This window comes from Siphateles boraxobius, unplaced genomic scaffold, assembly GCF_051911475.1.
Source record: "Siphateles boraxobius isolate OS27281-9 unplaced genomic scaffold, OSU_SipBor_1 130, whole genome shotgun sequence".
Classification (NCBI taxonomy): domain Eukaryota; kingdom Metazoa; phylum Chordata; class Actinopteri; order Cypriniformes; family Leuciscidae; genus Siphateles; species Siphateles boraxobius.
Window position 1 is genome coordinate 37,393,924 of NW_027508734.1, and position 20,828 is coordinate 37,414,751.

Below are 20,828 nucleotides of genomic sequence, written 5' to 3' on the forward strand. Positions count from 1 at the left end.
TAAAACTAATTCAAAATATTAATAAAAACAATAATACTATTTCAATGATAGTACAAATAAAACTGTTTTTACTTATTTATTAATTTTACTCCTTTCCAAATGTCTATAGATTTTATTGTTTGACCCTTGTACCGGAACCAGACTTGAATATGACTCCATCATAAAAATATTAATAAAACATATAGTTTAAAACTATGTTATACAGAGTAAAACAAAGAAATCACTTCGATATTTATCGTATGAAAATTTATTAATTTTTTATTTATATTATTATTACTTGTAATTATGACTGTCCCTCAGTTTTGGCATAATTTCTACACAGTTAAAAAATATATGACCAATAAGATATATGTTTTTACATTGCTTTAAAGGTGCAATGTGTAAAAATTTTGAAAATCTATTAACAGAAATGTAATATGACATCCATAACTATGTGTTCAGTGGTGTATAAAGAACTTACTTAATAAACCGTAATGTTTTTATTACCTTAGAATGAGACATTTATATCTACATAACCGCGGGCAGCCCCTTCTATGAAGGTCGACATATTGTGACGTCATGTTTCTACCGTAGCCGAACGCGAACAAACATCGCTACAGAGCGCGTTTCGTCACTACCTTGAAAGAGAAGCCGCAGAAAGCTAGAAGCTAGCCATAAACACCGTGAGTAGTGACTTTTTCCTTGTCAGTGGTGTAAAATATGTAGTTGGATTGTTTCATGTAACTTAGTTCTTCTCCCTCGCTGTGTTATGGCTTTGCTATGTGGGGATAAATGTGCTGGTTACGTTCGTGAGACAGCTGATTAGTACTCTTGTTATTGACCGTAAAACAGTTACAGGAATCACCAACCCGTCGATCGCAGTCGACAAGTCGATCTTGGAAGCATTTTAAGTCGATCGCGAAGAGTTTTCAAAATCAGAGAAAAAAGCCTATTGTGTGTAGTAAATGGTGTCTAGGGGATGCGGAGGCGCGCGCGCTGTTACAATCATGCCATTTTTGCCGCGTGCACCTTTGGGCTCAGGCGGACACGTCGAGTTTAAACAAGGCTTTACGCTTTAACCAGCTCAGCCACAGCTCATATTTAGCCAGCTAAACTTTTACTACCCTGTTAGAAAAAAGATATAGTTGCATAGTTTCATGTTGTTCTTCTCCCTCGCTGTATTATGAGTTTGCTATGTGGGGGGAATGTGCTGGTTACGTTTGTGAGACAATCAGCTGATTACTATTCATAGATGCCACCTTCGTCACTAGAAATAGAACGGCGCCATATTGACGACCGATCTCGCCCGGTATGGCCGCCCAAACCGCCCATTTGAATGAGAGAGAAAGACAGAGATACCTGGAGAAAATTTTAATTTTAGGCTCCGATCCTTATTTGTTACCCCCAGTTTTCTTTAGTCCTTTATTATCTGCCCCAGACTTGCCCCAATTTGCTTTCCATGATATTTATCTTGTGCATAACCCCTCCCCATACAGTGGGGATCGCTTGAAAGCTTTCAAGAGTACAGACGCGTATCAATATGCTGTTGCTGGATGGGTAAAAGACGTAAAAGAGCGGCACCTGGCCACCAAGGAATTTATATTTAATCATGGGAAATGTTGGTATTATAAAATAAAATTCAAATGTAAGATTTTGGTAGTTTGCTCTGACTAGGTAGCGAGTTGTTAGCTAGCTAAGTGGCTCAGCTGGTAGCTTGCCAGCTGTTAGCCACGGCTCACGGCTAGCTGTCATTTATCTGGATTAGGCCTGTTACGATAGTCAATAAATCAATTAATCAATTAATAAAAAATAAAATAAAACAAAGAGCTTGATAGTTTTTCCGGCGGCGATAATTTTCATTTGCATGCTTTGTTTTCCTCGTCTTTCTCTCTCTCTACCAAAGAGACTGGATGACAACTCTGTTTAAGACATAACTGACATATTTTACGTGAATACTCTCCAAAACGGACATTTAAACATAATGTTGTGTGTATTTGTCCATTCATACACGAAACAGAGCTCAATTCATTACTCGCGCGCTGTTTAGGGGTTTATGGCTGCACGCTTCGGGTCGGGTGTGTGCGCACAGAAAGATGAGACATGATACAATATTAGACATTCATACAATATGAGATATTTCCTCTATCCTTTTCTTTTGGTATAGAATAAAATAAAATACCAGTTCGGCGTTCCTCTTTCGGCTGTAGTTTGCCAACATATTGCAGGCATTACTGAGACCGGTCGGTCGTCAAGATGGTGGCGCAAAGCCACAGTGACGTCATGTGAACCGAACGAATTATTATATTATATATTAAGATCCTTGATCCTCACCTGACTATGGCTTTGTAAACTTTATCCATGATGTGGTTTATAATGGACTGTGGTACAGAAACAGTGACAATGTTACACACTCTTGGCTTACTCTGGCTATTATCTGCTGTCTCATATGACGATATGTTTGTCCCGTTTTAGCCACCGTAGCTTCTTCGAAAGGGAGGGGTGAGCAGTGGGCTGAGCCCTTAGTGCGACTCCCAGCCGATCTGCTAGATGTCGCTAAAAATCACACACTGCACCTTTAACTGATATTAAGTTAAGCAATTGTCTACTTTTTTAGTAAGTTTTACAAAATTCAACTAATTTTTAAAGTCAGTTTAATGTAAGTTTAAATGACTTGACATCCAAGTTAATTGTACTTAAAAATTTAAGGCAGCAACTTTTATTTATTTTCTTTTTTTACAGTGTACTATGACTAACAATTTTCCCCAATAGGAGGAGACCCATATATGAATATCTGTGTACCTGCATTCATGGATTCTCCACAGGTCCACACAGGTAAAGGGGGGGCTGCATTGGTTTTTCCGGCAGGAGTCAGAGGAACAACCCAGAGACACACCCTGAGAGCTGACCACAGACACCCCCTCTCTGGCCTGACCGTCCAGAGGAATAAACCGCCCATTGAGCCTCAGGTCCCGCATACAGCCTGTGCCAATGAGGAAAAACAAAACAAAAACACAAAGCCAACATGTTTCATGTTAAAGTACAAATATAGCATAAAGTGTGAATCCTCCTCTTACACCTACATAAGATACTGTGGTGGTCAGAATTAATGGCACCCCTGGTAAATATGATAAAAAATGGCTGTAAAAAATAAATCTGCATTGTTTATACTTTTGATCTTTCATTCAAAAAATTTGCAAAAATGAAACCTTTCATTGAAGTAAAATAATTGAAAGTGGGGGTAGATCACATTATGAAATAAATGCTTTTCTCCAAAACACGCTGGCCATAATTATTGTCTCCCTGTTTTTAAATACTTTTTGCAACCTTCTTTTGCCAAGATAACAGCTCTGAGTTTTCTTCTATAATGCCTGATGAGTTTGGAGAACAACTGACAAGAGATCAGAGACCATTCCTCCAATCTCTCCAGATCCTTCAGATTCACAAGTTAATGTTGGCGCTTCTTCTCTTCAGTTCACCTCACTCATTTTCGATAGAGTTCAGTTTAAGGGACTGGGAGGGTCATGGAAGAAGCTTCATTTTGTGCTCAGTTACCTACTTTTGTATTGATTTTGATGTTTGTTTTGGACCGTTGTCCTGATGGAAGATCCAACCACGGCCCATTATACGATTTCTAGCAGAGGCAGTCAGGTTTAGATTTTTTATCTGTTGGTATTTGCTAGAATCCATAATACCATGTATCTGAACAAGATGTCCAGGACCTCCAGCTAAAAAATAGGCCCACAACATGTAAGATTCAGCAGTATATTTAACCGTAGGCATGGGGTACTTTTTATCCCTGTTTGCACCAAACACATCTGGTGGGTTTGCTGCGAGAAAGCCCTCTTTTTGTTTCATCTGACCATATAATGCAGTCCCTTTTGAAGTTCCAGTCATGTCTGACAACTGAATATGCTGGAGATTGTTCTTGGAGGAGCGAGGAGGATTTTGCTTGAAACTCTCCCAAACAACATGTGGTGATGTAGGGGTTGTTTGATATATTTTTTTAGGCTTTTTGACCCCCAAGACTCAAGTAATCTCTGCAATTCTCCATCTGTGATCCTTGAAAAGTCTCTGGCCACTCAAACTTTCCTCCTTACCGTGCATTAAGACAATATAGACACACGTCCTCTTCCTGGCAGATTCATAACATCTTTAGTTGATTGGAACTTCTTCATTATTGCCCTGATGGTCAAAATGGGGATTTTCAATTCTTTAGCTATTTTCTTACAGCCACTTTCTATTTTGTGATGCTCAACAATCTTTTGCTGCACATCAGAACTATATTCTTTGGTTTTACTCATTGTGATGGATGATTAAGGGAATTTGGCCTTTGCGTTTCCTCATATTTAAACTCCTGTGAAACAAGAAGTCATAGCTAGACAATTGCATGTTCCTAGTCACCCTGGTGTGCTAAAAAAGGTACATTTATACTTATTTATCACCTATAGATATTTTACTTGTAAAAAAATATTTGTATTGCCAATAATTATGGCCAACGTGTTTTGTAGAAAAAACATTTATTTCATAATGTGATATTCCCCCTACTTTCAATTATTTTTACTTCAATGAAAGGTTAGATTTTTGCTAATTTTTTGAATGAAAGATCAAAAGGATATAAACAATGCAGATTTATTTTTTACAGCCATTTTTGATCATATTTACCAGGGGTGCCATTAATTCTGACCGCCACTGTACACTTGCTTCTTCACAACAAGCAGACATGGACAAACTGAGCTCAATATGATCCACTCATATTATGTGCTTTTAAGGAAAAGTGCTTTTAGAGTCCATTTAATAAACACACAAAGTGTGTGCCTGAGGCTAACCAGCACGGCTGTATGTGTGCTGTGCGCATGGGACTATTCCCTCCCTATTCTCTTTCATGTCACATATCATTGTCTCCATTCCCTCCCGCTGTCTGTTTCATGCTAGATGTACGTCCCCTCTACAGTGAAGGTGCATTTGAGGCCATTATGAATTAATCCTTCCTATTAATGTTTCATGAGTCAATCCAACAGTGTGTAATCATGACAGATAGAGGAACTGCAGTATGAATTAGGTGATAAAGCTGTACAGATTCGTCAGTGTGATGTACACATTTGCTGGCTAAGTTCTTTCTCTGACTGAAGTTAAATTGGATTAGCGGTAAAATGACAGTCTACTTCACAGCACTCTGATGTAACTCAGTGATTGGATTTCTGGCCATGGGATGCAGTATTTTTGTTAGCTCAAAATGCCATTCTACAGTGTTTATTGGAGTTGTCCACATTTCTTCATGCACTTTGACATATTGACTCCAATTCATTTATTGTAACCAATGCATCTATTGCGACCAACTCTGGACAGACAAGATCAACTCTTGAGGTGGTAGGCAATGGGAATTAAAAATCAGGGGATGCTTTGAAATTACAACTTATAATGTGCTATTTTTCCACAACATGATGCTTATCAATTCCATCCTTTGTGCCAGGTTCATTTTTTTAAATATAAATATAGCGGAACATTAGACAACAAGTTCTAGAATCACATTTCTGAACCTTTTTTTGTCAGCAATGTCTTCATTTAAGCTCATATTATGTTGGGTTTAATTTAGCAAATGTGTTAATGGTATTAAATAGGCTATTGCTACCAGGATTCAATTTTAAACAAAAAAAACATTTAATAATGCATGTGAAAAACAGTCTCAACAAGCAGTTTCCTCTCCCTTTATTGAAACACTTTTTTTTTTTTTTCAAACAAAAGTTTTGTTGTCAATATGACAGGTCTGGAGGCTATTTTGCATCTGTTTTTGTACTGTAGTGAAGAAAACAAATGAGTGATTCATTATTTGAATCTACTGACAGTATTGATATTTTTATTATACATGACTCATAATTTCTCTTTTACAAATTTAAATAAGCAATTTAAACTTCCTCAGTACCCCCAGAGCCTTCTAAAATACCTTCAAGTGCACATGACCTCTGGTAGGGAATTACTGATCTAGAATATGTAATAACTTTAGTAGTTAGTAAGAATCAATTTCTTAGTTAAATGCTGCTTTTAAATGCTCTTGCAAGGAGATGAATATTAGGGGTGGGCGATAGTGCAAAATTTGGTATCGATCCGATACCAAATTCCAAAATCCGATACCGGCCAGTATCAACGATATCGATACTGATACCCATGCATTTTAATTTTAAAAGCATGCACTTGAACTTACATGTCAACTCGCCTGTAATTAGTCATTTGGTTTGATGTATAGTAAAACCAATATAAAGGGATGCCAGAGACAGGCTGTTGTACCCCTAAAGGTAAAGCTTTTGCACATTTTTTTCCTGACAGATTTATTAACAACAATTGGAACAGAACATAAGTTCATCCACTTGAACTTTTACTAAACTAGCCTAATTATAGTAAATGCACTATAGTACACCACTGTTCAAAAGATTGGGGTCTGTAAGATGTTTAAGTCTGTTCTGCATTTATTTGATCAAAAATACTGTAAAACTGTAATATTATTTCAATTTTAAATAGGCTATCTGTTTTCTATGTGAATATATAGTAAACTGTAATTTATTCCTGTGATCAAAGCTGAATTTTCAGCATCATTACTCCAGTCTTCAGTGTCACATGATCCTTCAGAAATCATTCTAATATGATGATTTAATGACCCAAAAACATGTATTTTATTATCAGTTGAAAACGGTTTAATATTTTTGTGGAAACCATGATACATTTTATGCAGAATTATTTGATGAACAAAGTTGAAAGTACAGCATATATGAAATATATATTTTTTTTTTAACAATGTAAAACCCTTGACTGTCACTTTTGATCAATTTAATGCATCGATCCTTGCTGAATAAAACGATTAATTTCATTTAAAAATCTTACTGATGTCAACATTTTGAACCGTTGCATAAACTTTAAGTTTGTTTATTGTGAAATTGTAGATGTTCCCTGTCATCTAATAAGCAATGTTCAGGGCTTTGTTTCCCAAACGCACTATAACCCTGTGAGCAAACACAGCAAAACCACCAGCAGTGAACACTCTCTATGATTGATTGGTTTCAGAAGACTAGGAGAAATATTTCTATCCTACACAATTATTCGCTAACATTTGCTTATTTTTTTCATTAGAAGCTTATTTTACGCACTGAATTTCGTGCTAAATTAATAAAATTACAGGTAAACAACAAATTTGAATTACAATTTTTGGTCCCACTTTATATGGTAACGCTTCCTTTTACAGTCCTGTTCCCCATGTACATTCTATGTACTTATTATAGTAATTATAATAGCTGGGTAATAACTAGGTACTAACCCTGAACCTATGTACATGGACCCATGTACTTACCTTATATTACCCAGTAATTTCTTAGGTAAGTACACTGTAAGTACACGTAAGTTAATGCACTGTAAAATTAAGCATTATTACCCAGTACTTTCTTAGGTAAATACACTGCAAGTACACGTATGTTAACGTACTGAAAAAGGAAGCGTTTCCCTTTAGGTACTATGTACTTGCATCGAAAAATAAGACCAATGTACTTATTGTTTTCATGTTGTATTGTAAAACACGTTTACTGCTACGGTGTCATACGGGTAAGGTTAGGGGCAGGTGTGGTGGTATGGGAAGGTTTAAGGGTAGGTTAAATGTGTAAGGGAAGGGTCAACAGTGTAATTTACAAATGTAATTACATACATTAATTACAGCTGTAATTACATGCAGGTATTTTTAAAATATAAGTACAATGTAAAAACATTTATGTACACAATAAGTCGATTGTATCAAATTATTAATCTCAATGTTAGTACATAGTAGTTGAAGCCACTTAATGTAAAGTGGGACCAAATTTTTATGTGAAGATCAATCCTTTTCGAAACAACGTCAGAATCGAAAATATCGATACTTCAGGATCGATTCGTCCATCCATAATGAACATGGCGGATTGTGTACAGCTTACTTAAGGGAAGAGCTTAGTTAATGGAGGCGATTCCATCGCTAGCCTTTGGGGGGGGCTTGTGCTAATGTGACATCACAACTGAATGCATTCCTGAGCGGCTCATTTTGAGACACTGTTTCTGATTTATGGGGAAAATAACAAACCGAGTTGATGGATTTTTACCATAATAGGGTGGTTGTGTACACACATAGCAGACACATAATTATGTTAAAAAACAATATAAAAGTGAACTTTGCACAATAGGTCCCCTTTAAACAAATACTAGATGTTAGCTAACTGCATGATTTATCTTATCTGAGAACTGGACATTTCTGCCATATGGACATTACTTTGACACAGTCACCTGATAACAGATCACTCTTAATTCTAACGTAGAAACATGCATTTTCTGTAAAGCAGCTTTAAAATTATATGTATTGTGAAAAGCGCTATACTAAAGTGAAATTAAAATAATCCAGAATGTGTCATCTCCTGCCCTTCTCCATCATAACCATATCCAGAGATTTACCAGTACCTACATTACAAAACATTACAATGTGAAATATTGCACATTCAAGCTATACAAAAGCTGTTAAAAAATCTGGGGTTAGTAATCTTTTTTTTATTATTGTTATTTGAAAGAAAATATACTTTAATTTAGGATACATTAAATTGAGCAAAAGTGCTAGGAAATAAATGTATAATTAGGGATGCAGCGATAACAATATCAGTATCAGTACTGGGCCCGATACCGCGCTCATGTACTCGTACTCATTAAAATGCTCCGATACCAACAACCGTGTTCAGTACAGTGCATGTGACAAAGAAACACTGACAACAGAGCAAACAGAGAGCAGAATGGATATATCAGAGAAAGATGTCTATTAAGCAAATTTATCAAATGAATAGTTAATCAAATTAAATATTTACACCTATATAGCTGGTGTGCGCAAGTTGATAAATGAAACACATGGAGTGGATTGAGCACTCAGTGGCACAGACACGTTAGCTTGATGAGCGCACATCCCTTTTGCACAGACATCGCTGGAAAGTTTGTAGTTTGGTCGGATATGGCAATAGCAAAGAAAGTAAAATGAGGAGTATATTACTAACATTATCTGACGGTAAAGAGAGAGAGAGCGCATACTTTTGTTGCATGCTCTTAAATGCTTATCGATTAATTAAAAATAAATAATATGTGCAAGTAATAACATGAACTGTTACAAATACGTTTTCTTTGTGCAAACACCCGAAAGCGCACATCCAAAAAGCTGCTTTTCAGACAGCATATTGCAAATTGCCTATTGAAGCGAGTTCTCGTTCATGTCTTATGCTTGAAATGATAAATTCACACAAAATTATGTCAAAAGGCCTACATAGGCAGGTATCCTTGTGAAACAGTCGGTTATGCCTTAAGTGAATGTAAAGAGTTGAAAAGAAAACTTGTGTAACAGTACAGTGGAACCGTTTAGCTCTTAAAGTGATAGCAGCGTAATAAACCTACTGCTGTCTTTGTCCTCAAAGTTAATCAAACAACAAAAAACCAGAGGAAATCACTCACTGCTCTTGACTGGTTAAGCCCTGCTGAAGCAGTTCTAAGTATTCACTGTGCTATTAAATTCAAGATAAAATATGATAGAGCAATAATATGAAAAGGTGTTCCTACAATACATTTTAACAGGCATAATTAGGCATGAAAATAACAAAAGGAAATGTCTATTTGATTCAAAATTCTTTTGGTTTCTCTGCCCAATATTTAAAAAAATTAAAAATGCAATGAAAATTCAGGTATTGGTACTGTATCGGCTCGTTTTGGAAAAAGGTGTAATGGTGCATCCCTATTTATAATGTTACTAAAGATATCTATTTCAAATAAATGCTGTTTCCTCAAAAATACTAAGCAGGACAGCTATTTTTAACACTGATAATAATAAGAAATGTTTCTTGGGCAGCAAATATTAGAATGATTTCTGAAGGATCATGTGACACTGACAACTGGAGTAATGATGCTGATCAAAGGAATAAATTACATTTTGAAGTATATTCAAATAGATATTAGCTGTTTTAAATTGAAATACTATTTCACAATATTATAGTGTTTACTTTATTTTTGTTCAAATAAATGCAGCCTTGGTTAATATAAGAGACTTCTTTCAAAAATATTTAAAAAATCTTACCATCCCCAAACTTTGGAATGGTGTATACTTATATACTGTAGTTACATGCATTGGGAATATGATTCCCTGCAAATCATATTCATGTCATTGCCTTTTGGCCATTGTGCTCTACCGGTTGAGCTTCAGGAATACACCTGTACCTCACCTTGGAAGCTCTTGTTATGTCCTGAAGGGAATGAGTTGCCCAGCATCACCACAGCGGGATCAATAACAATCTCCCGACTGCGACCCAGTGATCCCGTGATCTCTCTCCGCCCTCCACCGCCGTCCAGGCGCAGGGTCAACTCGCTGTCGTGTCGATCTAAGTGAATGTCATGCCATTCTCCGTTGTCTAAACGATAAGAGGGCATTGTCAAGTTGAAGTCCCCATCACCGAGGTTGTAGAAGACACTTAACAGACCCAGATAGATCTAAGAAAGTGTGGGGGAGGGGAGGGAGGAGGAGGAGAGAAAGAGAAGGCTGTCAGCGAATAAGATTAATGTATAGTTTTGCAGATTATATAAGGAAACAGGAGAAAATATAGACCCAAAGACAAAGAACAATTGTGAAATTATGAAAATAGTGGTAGTAAAGTAAAGAGAATAAGAGCGAAAGAGGCTCAGTATGGTAAGGAATAGACCCATTGGGGACTGAAGACATCAGACTGGGCCAGAATCGGATAAAACGCCAGAGCACTAACAGAATTAAACATTTCAGTCCTTTAATTGGAGGAAATGGGAGCAACAAATTCAATATGGTGTCAGTGAGGTTTGCCATTATATTCTTGTGTTGCCTCTCAGACTCTCTAGGGCCCAGCTGTGGGACTTTCTTTTACTCTCTCTTTCCCTTTGTGTGTGTTTTATGCTCTTCTTATTCAGATTGCTTCTTATAAATCAAGTGTTTCTAAGGCGAGTTTTATTATTTATGAGGGCATGTAAGATAAAAAAAGTTTGTAATAAAGTACGGTATAAAAGTCATCAGTTTTGTGCTTTGAATCATTCAACTTCACTGTAATGTATTTGCCTTATTTTTAACAGTCTAATAATAATAATTTAACTGGTGTTTTACTTTACAAGCAAATGCTTACTAGCCATAGCTCCATATCTGGTGGAAAAAAAGGGAAACGCCAGGTTTAACAATGAGATATGTATTAGTTTGTGAGACACAGCGGCTTGCCAATCTCCTGAAGAGGGCCCCAACCTTCATTTAAATTTCAGAGTCTTTCTGCATGTGTCCTAGAGAGCATCATTTGCCAGCCTCTAGGGCATACTGGCTTTGTTGTGAAGGAAAAAACAGGACTAATCAGGCAGTGAGGCTCTCTCACATTTGTACACAGATGTACAAAAAATGTAAACGGTATACACGAATAAACACGATTGACCTCTATGAACTTCCTTCTCTCCCACAGCCTACAGATAATCTCAAACCGGATTGTTAGAATATTTCAAGGCTGAGTCTATGCTGGTTAGGTATTAAAACCTCAAGGCATTAATTAACAAGAACATTAACTTTAATCTGTCCATGGAAAATCTGAGATTTTTCCTTATGCCCTAAGATTTACCCCACAAATGACAGTAGAGATGCTCTCTATTTTCCCCAGGTGGATGTGATACGTGCCTCCACGCTCCTCATCCTCACCAAATGATCCAGAAACCAATGTCATCTACTGGAGCAGCAGGTAAAGCCATCTGCCCAGTTGCATGTTTCAGAATTAGAAGCATTTGATCATGGGCCATTGGGTCTTAAGTGCACAGTATTAAGTATGTTTGGCTTCCCTAACCACCTTTTCATATTCTATTACGTGTAAACAATATTATGAGACATCATTAATCAATGTCATGACAAAATCTAAGGAATCATTAAATATATAATTTTTGGTGGTTGGTTATAAAGGGATGAGACATCAGGTGTTGAAGCAGAACTGAACCATTTTCTCAGACGAGGCAATAAATGGCTCAAATTGAATGAGAAAGTTATCAGCAGTATAAAAATAAAACAAAATATGAGCTCAAATGGATTAAAAAAAAAGAGCTTTAAACCAAGACACAGCGATGGATCTTCATAAGACTTCATAAGGCCTAATATCATGAGTTCACAGCCAACAGATATGTCAGGAAAACAACAGTATGTGATTGTTGTTGTTTGATCTTTTAGAGCCTTGGTTCTCAACCAGATGGTCGGGACTCACTTGGGGTCTCAGGAAACTTTTAAAAAGGTCTCAATATGACTTAAGACAAAACAAGCATTAAAATATACTACTAAACTAATGAAAATCAAGATCTTATTTTAATTCATCCACTTACTTATTTTACTTTTTCATTAAATAACTAGGGTTCCCACAGTCTTAGAAAACCGAGATATATAAGGTAGCCTCATTTTGCAAAGTGTGATTTCTAGACCTGGAAAAGTCTTGTAAATTAACTACATATTAAATTATATGGGGATTTTATATAATGAATATAGTTATACCAAGCTCTAAAATATTTTAGCATGTAGAAATTGTGAATTGTGAATCATGAACAACTGGAAAGGTCAAGTAAAATCAGGTTAAAGAGAGTGGGAATCTTGAAGAACATCTTAATCTCTCTTAAAGCTTTTAAAACTCATGGAATGCTAAAAATTAAACGTTTAAGATAGAATGGGGCCTATAATGTAATTTCTTTGAGCTGTCTGTCATCAAAACCTTCAATAAAACTAAAAACAATGAAACATAATTTTGATCTACCAACATTAAAGTACTGCAAAAACATCCATACTTTGCATCTGGCACATGTTACCTCAACATGATTTAACGTTTCTCTGTAGAACACTATTTACCAAGTTTGAATCCATTCTTTATATTTTACAACCAGCATCCATCTGAGGCTGCGTATAAGGTTGTTTTCTGGTGGCATGATTAACATTACCAGATAAAATCAACTCAATAAATCTGTAAACATATTCTGAGTCAGAATCCCATGAATGCAAGGAAAACAGACTACATTCATAATCTGCTGCCGCTAATGGACATGTGGCTAAGTCTCTTGAGAAGAAATTAGATTATCAAACTATTATTTCCTCCTCATCCGTTGATGACAAGAACACCTTGCTGGAAATGTCTCAGTGAGTTGATGCATCATAATCAGACACAACAGGCAATGCTAAATGGATATTGGCACATCACATCAATTAGCATTATTGCTAAGGTAATTGAGAGGAGCACAGCAGGAGATTAAGTTTTAATCTTTCGCACACAGAAAAAAGGCAGAATCAGTTCCTGCACCACTTTGAAGCCTCACAAAAATCACAATATAAACAGGTAATGCAATCTGTAGCCTGCCACTTAAGGGTATATAAAATGACTTCTATCTCACAGACACGTCTAATTCATGCCGCAGATAAATCGCCCACGTGTTACATGGGAGAAAAAGAGAGACAGAAGAGAGGGAGAGAAACAAAGCAGCTATCAGCAATCCGACCACATAATCTTAAAGCAGGTGTTGGGAGGAAAAAAATGAAAACATGAAAAAATGAGACAGCCTTGGAGTGAGAGGGTAGACGGCATGAATTTTGCAAGTGTATCAGAGGAATCGGGAGACGCATACTAATGCTTCCATGATTAAACACGATCTCGTTGCTCCATTCAAATTCTCACATTGCACCACTGTTGCAACAACATTCGCAGGGTCTGGCAGATGCGCTGCTAGTACAGAGCACATCAAGAACAAATAATCTTTATATGCTTGTGGTCAACGCTGCTCATTTGTTTTAAGGACGTTTCATGGGCACAAATGGGGAAACAGAGGAGACATTAAAAACAGGGTGGTCAATATTTCTATTATTATAATATCCAAGTTAATGCTAAATTGTAAATATAATAAAGTTAATTCAGGTTTATTCTTAACACATTAATGTAAATTAATGTCCAAAAAGTTTACGGTTTCTATTAATCAAAAAATCCATTAAAAAAAACAATATCAACCGTTTTCAACATTGATAATAATAGAAATTTCATTAGCACCAAATCTGCATATTAAAATGATATGTGAAGGGTCATGTGACACTAACGACCGGAGTAATGATGCTGAAAATACAGCTTTTCCATCACATAAATAAATTATATTTAAAAATATATTAAAATACAAAACTGTTATTTTAAAATGTAATTTATATATTTCACATTATTACTGTTTTCACTGTATTTCTGATCAAATAAATTCAGCCTTGGTAAGCTAAGCTTAAGCTAAATTTTTTTCATAAACACTAATAATGCTTACCAAATATATGAATGGTAGTGTGACTGAAAATTAACATTTCTAACATATCTTTATTGTTAGTTCTTGATACCAGTTATCTAATGTCAATGGTTTGAACTTTATAGAACCCCCTTTTTTGAGAATATCAAAACAATTCTAAGTTCTTTGGAAAAGAACTAAATTATATTCAAAAGGAAAAAGGTAATAGTACATCTCCAGCAGAAAGAACACCTTGATATTGCATCAGCCATATTCAAGGGAACTGAAGGGCATGAGAGAGGAAAAGAGAGATGCTTTCAAAAGCACTAACCTCCAGTTTGAGATATTCATTCTGCTCTTTGGACAGCAGGCTGAGGATAGAGCTGCTGTGTTTGCGTGTCCGGACCAGGACCCGAATCTGCGTGTGTCTGGCTGGGAGTGTGAAGGCCAGCTGAAAGTGTATATGACTTCTTCCATCAAAAGAAAACTCCGGGACCTCTGTGAAACACAAATGTGTTCTTCAAATGCAGTCCTTAAAAAAGGATGCATAAACACTACAGTGAAAAACGCACTGTGAGAATATTGCAGGATGCGATTACATAAAGAAGCTCTACAAATTCATTACTCTTCTGAATGCGATTTGTGCCAAGAATTTAGTGTGTGTGAAAATCCTGCCTGAGTGCTAACACTATCCCTCCTACACAGAGCAATTCAGAGATATTCACTGCCCCACTAAAATGTTTCCACATCCATTCAGTCATCCTCCTTAGCAATGACTTATCTGCTTTATCTTCAAAGCCTCAGTCTCTCTCACCTCCCACTTTTGAAAATAGTAGTTGTCCCAAAGTTTCCAAGCTATGTCTGAGTAATTACCCTTTTCACACTGATGCCCGCTGTACCCAGGTGTGCACTGACAGCTGAAGGAACCCCACTCGCCGTGGCAGCGGCCCCGGGTCCCGCAGGAGGGAAAGCCCATGTTCACACAGCTACTGTCCGTCATCAAACATCCTGGAGCACTGCCAGAGGAGTCGGCCGGTGAACCTAGGTCATAAAACTGAGAGAGAGAGAGAGAGAGAGAGAGAGAGAGAGAGAGAGAGAGAGAGAGAGAGAGAGAGAGAGAGAGAGAGAGAGAGAGAGAGAGAGAGAGAGACTTTAACAACTCTTTATTTACTAAGATTAGTGAAAAACTTTTTCCTCTAAAGAAATATTACAAAAAAAAAACATAACCAAAAATGGCCTCATCACATATAACATATGTACATTAACATCAAACCATGTACATTTACACAAAATTCAACTTAAGAAAATTAAAAAAATAAAAATAAAAAATAATTACAAATTTAAAAATAAAATTTCCTCTTGGTTCAACCACACACAACACTTCTGCCTGTCCCCAAAACTGACTGAATGCAACCACATTTTTGGTTAATTTAAAAAAAGAAAATTCTGCTTTAATCCTTGCAGATACAAAAGCCTTTAAAATAAGTTCAGGTTCAGTCGTTCCACTATCTTTCCGCTTATTTTTCCGTGTAATCCATATTGCCAGCTTAGCTTCACCAATTAAAAAATTGATTAAAGAAATTATTTTTTTATCTGTTGCAACATATTTTGGGCCAAAAATAAATATATTTTCATCCATATCTTCTCCTAGTGTTCTAAGCCAACTCTTTAAAATCTGAAACAAACCATTTAGCCTAGAACAATCTAAAAAGAGATGCTTCAATGTTTCTTCATGATCACAAAAGATGCATTCTCTCCCCACAGTGGGGTCAACATGTGCCAAGTATCTATTAGTCGCAATTGCAGAATGCACAATCCTCGACTGAAGATCTGCGGTGCGTTTTTCTATAGGTGATTTATATAAGGACCTCCAGCATCTCCTAGGAGAAGAGCCCTGGCCAAACACATCCAACCATTTTTATTCTTTACAGTTCTTTAGTTCAGATTGATGAGAAACTTTCACACATGATAAGTACAAGGCTTTCTTTGAAACATTTTCAAACAAATTCAGTTCAGGTATACAGAAAACAAGAAGTGATTCATTTTCAGGCTTATCATCTACTATCATTGAAACCTGAAGTTTTGGAAAACTCTCTTTCATTTCATCCTCTTGTTCACCACAGCGATTTTCTTGTATACTTTGTCTATATATAGAAGGAAGAGCTGAAAAAATGTCCTTCATTAATTTATCCATAAATCTCACAGACTTAATGCCCGTCAAACTACACAGTTCTTGGGGACTTTTCCACTCGTTTCGATTCTTTAGATTAGACAAACATGTACATTTTGCTCTCACCATTGATGTTTGCAGACTTCTCAGTTTCAACCCATCTGCGTGTATTAGTGGATTGTTAAAGAGTTAAATTTTTCACAAAAGAAAACATCCTGCAACAATTTTACATTAAAGTGCCAATAGTAACTATGACCTCTTGTCTTTTGTTAGTTAAAAACAATCATACATAAATAATGATCTGAAAAGCCACTGGGGTAAATACAGGCCTTAAAAATTCTGTTACACCAGTTTTTATTCATATAAAAACGATCTAATCTAGCAAAGCTGATGTGGTCGCTTGAAGACTTCGACCAAGTGTATTGCTTCTCTACCGGATGTTGTAGTCTCCAAACATCACACAAATCAAAATTGCTTATCATATTATTTAAAATCTTAGCAGAAAGAGGGCATGGCTCTTCTCCATTCCTGTCTAAGGTAAAATCTGATGTACAATTCCAGTCACCACCCAAAACTAGACAAGCACTTTTATCATACTTCCCCATTATATTTTGGTAATTTTTAAATACCTTTATCCTTTCTGCACCATTATTGGGTGCATAGACATTAACAAAGATAAATGAAAACCCCATCAAATTAGCATGAACAGCCAAAATTCGACCCTTCTCTATTTCATCACTTGATTCAAAACCTATGTCAATCCTCTTAGAGAAAAAGATAGCAACACCACCCTTAGTATTAGTGCCATGACTTAAGAAAATATGGCCTCCCCACCACTTCTTCCATTCTGTCTCATTAGCTATGTCACTATGTGTCTCTTGTAAGAAAATTATATCCATATCCTTATTTTCAATATATTCCTTCAACACTTCTCTTCTTCCACCATCCCTTCCACCATTAATATTAATTGTTCCCATCTTAATACCTCCCATCAAAAGAAAAGAAAGATCAAGAAAGAAAAAAAGAAGGGTTAGCGAAAAAAAGAACAGAGAAAACACCCCAAGTGATTTAATCAAGGAGTTGTTAGACCTTTTTCAAGGGTCATTTTACTTCTCAATTTAGTTACAATTTTTTTAAATCTAAATCTTTTGCTTCTACTCAATTCATCATAACTGGCTGTCTGTTGAATTTTCACAGCTGATTGCAAAATAATTTTTGCATCAGGAAAAAATTCACTTAACTCTATTGTTTTCCCAAAGGTCGCATCCAGGAAGTCATTAACATCATTTACAGTGTACAATTGGTCTTCACTTAATTGAGAAAGAATATCCGATGCTTCTGAAAATCTATCATCATCTTCCATGTCATCTTGCTCCTCAACGTCAGTTAACTGGGACAAACAAATCTGCCCAGTATTCTCTGCATCATTTGTAACAACTTTTGGTAACTTAGAACGAAGACTCTCTTCGTTTTCGTTATCACCGTAATTAACATCTACACATGGATTTTCTCTCTTTTCAAAACCAACTAAACTGACAGTTGAGCTTCTTTTCCTCTGATTGCTCGTCCCTTCATCTGTATTTTTGTCTTTGTTTTTCTCATCAATTGTTGTTTTGTTTGGTTCCTCGCTGATCTCTACATTGTCACCAATCACACTAGAAATAACTTCAAAATTACTTACAATATTTTCTAGCTGCGTTTTGTTATCTGGGCAAGCGATCTTTTTATGTCCAACATCTCCACATTCGAAACATTTCAAATTTCCGGTACTCGCGTAAATCATGTTTCATGGAATCATGGAATCGCGTCAAGGAATCATTTTCACTTCACTGGACATTTTTCCAAACCTCAACAATTGTTTTTCAATGTCACTATTTAATATAAAGGGGGGCACATTAGAGATCGTAACTCTAACGGATTGTGACACAAGCGGTGACACAACAGTAAACGCTCCATTTACCCAAACGCCAATTTCAATCAGTCTACTCACCAAACTTCCATCTTTAAGGAAAACCACCACTGCTTTATTCATCCTTGACGCTGAAATTATATTTCCGTATCCAATCTGTTCACCAACAGCGACAAGCACGTCTTCCACATTAGAGTCCGCGTCAGGTACACACCTGACTCCATGGCGGAGCGAGAGCGAGGCTACACCCCCGCTCGGGTGAGCCTCCATCTCGGGCCTCCGCCACGAAACCGAAAATTTCCGAAAACCGAAGCGTGTATAGGTTACTCGAAATCAAATTATACACAAAACATAAAAAAAACACGAAGGAAGAAAAAAAAAGGAAAAAAAATCTAGAAAAAAGTGGAAAAACCCAAATCGCTCTTCTCACCCGTTTGTTGCTCCCATAACCCAAACCCCCAGCATGCACAGAGAGAGAGAGAGAGAGAGAGAGAGAGAGAGAGAGAGAGAGAGAGAGAGAGAGAGAGAGAGAGAGAGAGAGAGAGAGAGAGAGAGAGAGAGAGAGAGAGAGAGAGAGAGAGAGAGAGAGAGAGAGAGAGAGAGAGAGAGAGAGAGAGAGAGAGAGAGTCATGTAAACACTGATAGAGGAGATAAAGTGATTTAAAGATTGGAAATATAAATAAGGCAGAAAATAATGGCCAGGATAGGCCAAACTGGGGAGATTGAGAAGATAAGAGATGGAACAAAAGAAAGTTCATTGTATCTTATTTGTGCATTCACCTTTATTCCAGCCTACCATTATCAATGTTACTATGCCAAGCAGGCCAAAGCCACTTAAAAAAAACAGGCCTGCAGCGCTCTGTATTAACAGAATGGGGGAACCTTGAGGTCTTAAATTCTCTTCACAAGAGAACAACCATGCACCACATTACATCAATTTTTCCTTTCATCTGATAACTCCTATTTATTCATGCCCACTCCTCTTAATGTCATGTTATTGAAGTGGCTGCAGCATGAGTTTGACCCTGTGAGGGAACAAGTTGCACCCGGAGCACAGCTGATTTACTTGCAGGAAATAAGTAGAAGGACTGCGGTAATTCCACTGAACTACTCTTCGTCACTCTTTATTTAATTTTAGACAGGTTGGTTTATTGTCAATTGTCTAATGATAAAGAAAGAGGTGAAATCTCCTGAGCCACAGTGTGGAAACATTGGACCTAATACAGGCTAACACTCCCCTTACACAAGACATGACCAATAGAAAGAAAGCATCTCTTATAAAGAGAACAATAAAGACAGGCAATTTACAGTAAAGCTACTGATCAATAGTGAAATTCATTCAGTAGTATTATATTTCTGAAAAAATGACAGTTGTCCATGGGAACTCTATAACTGACCATTAACTCAAAAGTTTGTGGTGAGTACGATATATCTTTAAAGACATGACTACTTTCATTCAGCAAGGAAAGTAGCATTCAATAGTCATCTACTGTATTAATCAATAATGCCATTTGTAATAGTAACACTATAACTGACCACTTGTTTCCTAAAAAGCTAAGCTAAAAACTAAAATAACTGCACTTCAAATCAATATTTTCATGTATTCAGTTATTTGGTAAGTAGTCATGCAATAAGTATGACAATGTACAGCCAACCGGCCATTATCGCAAACCCCTCTGCTTAGATATTTCCTCATTAGCAATATTAATGAGATAATTACTGGCTGACTGTACATTATTCCAGGAAACTTTAGTTGTAGTCCTGGTGAATGTGTGTTTGCTTCATACTGATCTTTCACAGAGTAATGAATGTAAGCACTGCCTGTGTTGTCTGCCTGAAACCATCTACACTGCTGTTACCTTCAGTGAATGCTTATTGATTCAGTTCAAGAATGTTCTTTACAAGTTTGTGTTTTCCTGAGATTCTGGAAGTCTTTTATTAGATGGTCTGTTTAAGTGTCCTGCAGTTGACTGGTGAATTTGACCTGGCTGTGCTTTGGCTGCTCATAACATCTGACCAATGATGCTGATATACACAGAGTATAACGCATAAATGAGTATACACCCCCTCTGAAAGTTACCAGATTCAGCAATTACTCTTTACGTAGAAGACCAATTAGGGTTCTATGAAGATATAATGTTCCAGCAAGTCTACTTGATCCCCAAATTACAAAAGAAGCATGTCTACATTAATTAGGAAAATACGATTTTCTTATCAAAGTGTTAAAATGTTGTGTTGCAAAAACGAGAACACCCTCCTGAAAGTTACAAAAGAAAAATTAAATAAAAAAAATTCTGCTGCAATTTTTGTAGTACAGTGAAAAGTGACTGGTCCTCCCAGAGATGTTTTGTGGTAGTAAAGTTCTGAGGAAATGTGCTTTATCAAAGGTGTCATGAATTCACATACAAACAGAAGATGCTACCTTCTTCTTATTTCCTGCATTGTTGGGCACTTTTTCAACATGACAGTGACTAT

At 36.6% G+C, this 20,828-nt stretch overlaps 1 protein-coding gene across 1 annotated transcript in view; it reads right to left on the reverse strand.

Annotated features, from left to right (window-relative positions):
- Nucleotides 1-20,828, reverse strand: part of LOC143737618 (neural-cadherin) — a 394,396-nt gene that overhangs the window by 17,034 nt on the left and 356,534 nt on the right. Inside the window, exons 27-30 of the mRNA XM_077229313.1 lie at nucleotides 15,148-15,328; nucleotides 14,606-14,772; nucleotides 10,227-10,491; nucleotides 2,779-2,959 (exon numbers count right to left, since the gene is read on the reverse strand). Coding sequence (XP_077085428.1) covers nucleotides 2,779-2,959; nucleotides 10,227-10,491; nucleotides 14,606-14,772; nucleotides 15,148-15,328 — 794 coding nt within the window. The remainder of the gene's footprint in view (nucleotides 1-2,778; nucleotides 2,960-10,226; nucleotides 10,492-14,605; nucleotides 14,773-15,147; nucleotides 15,329-20,828) is intronic.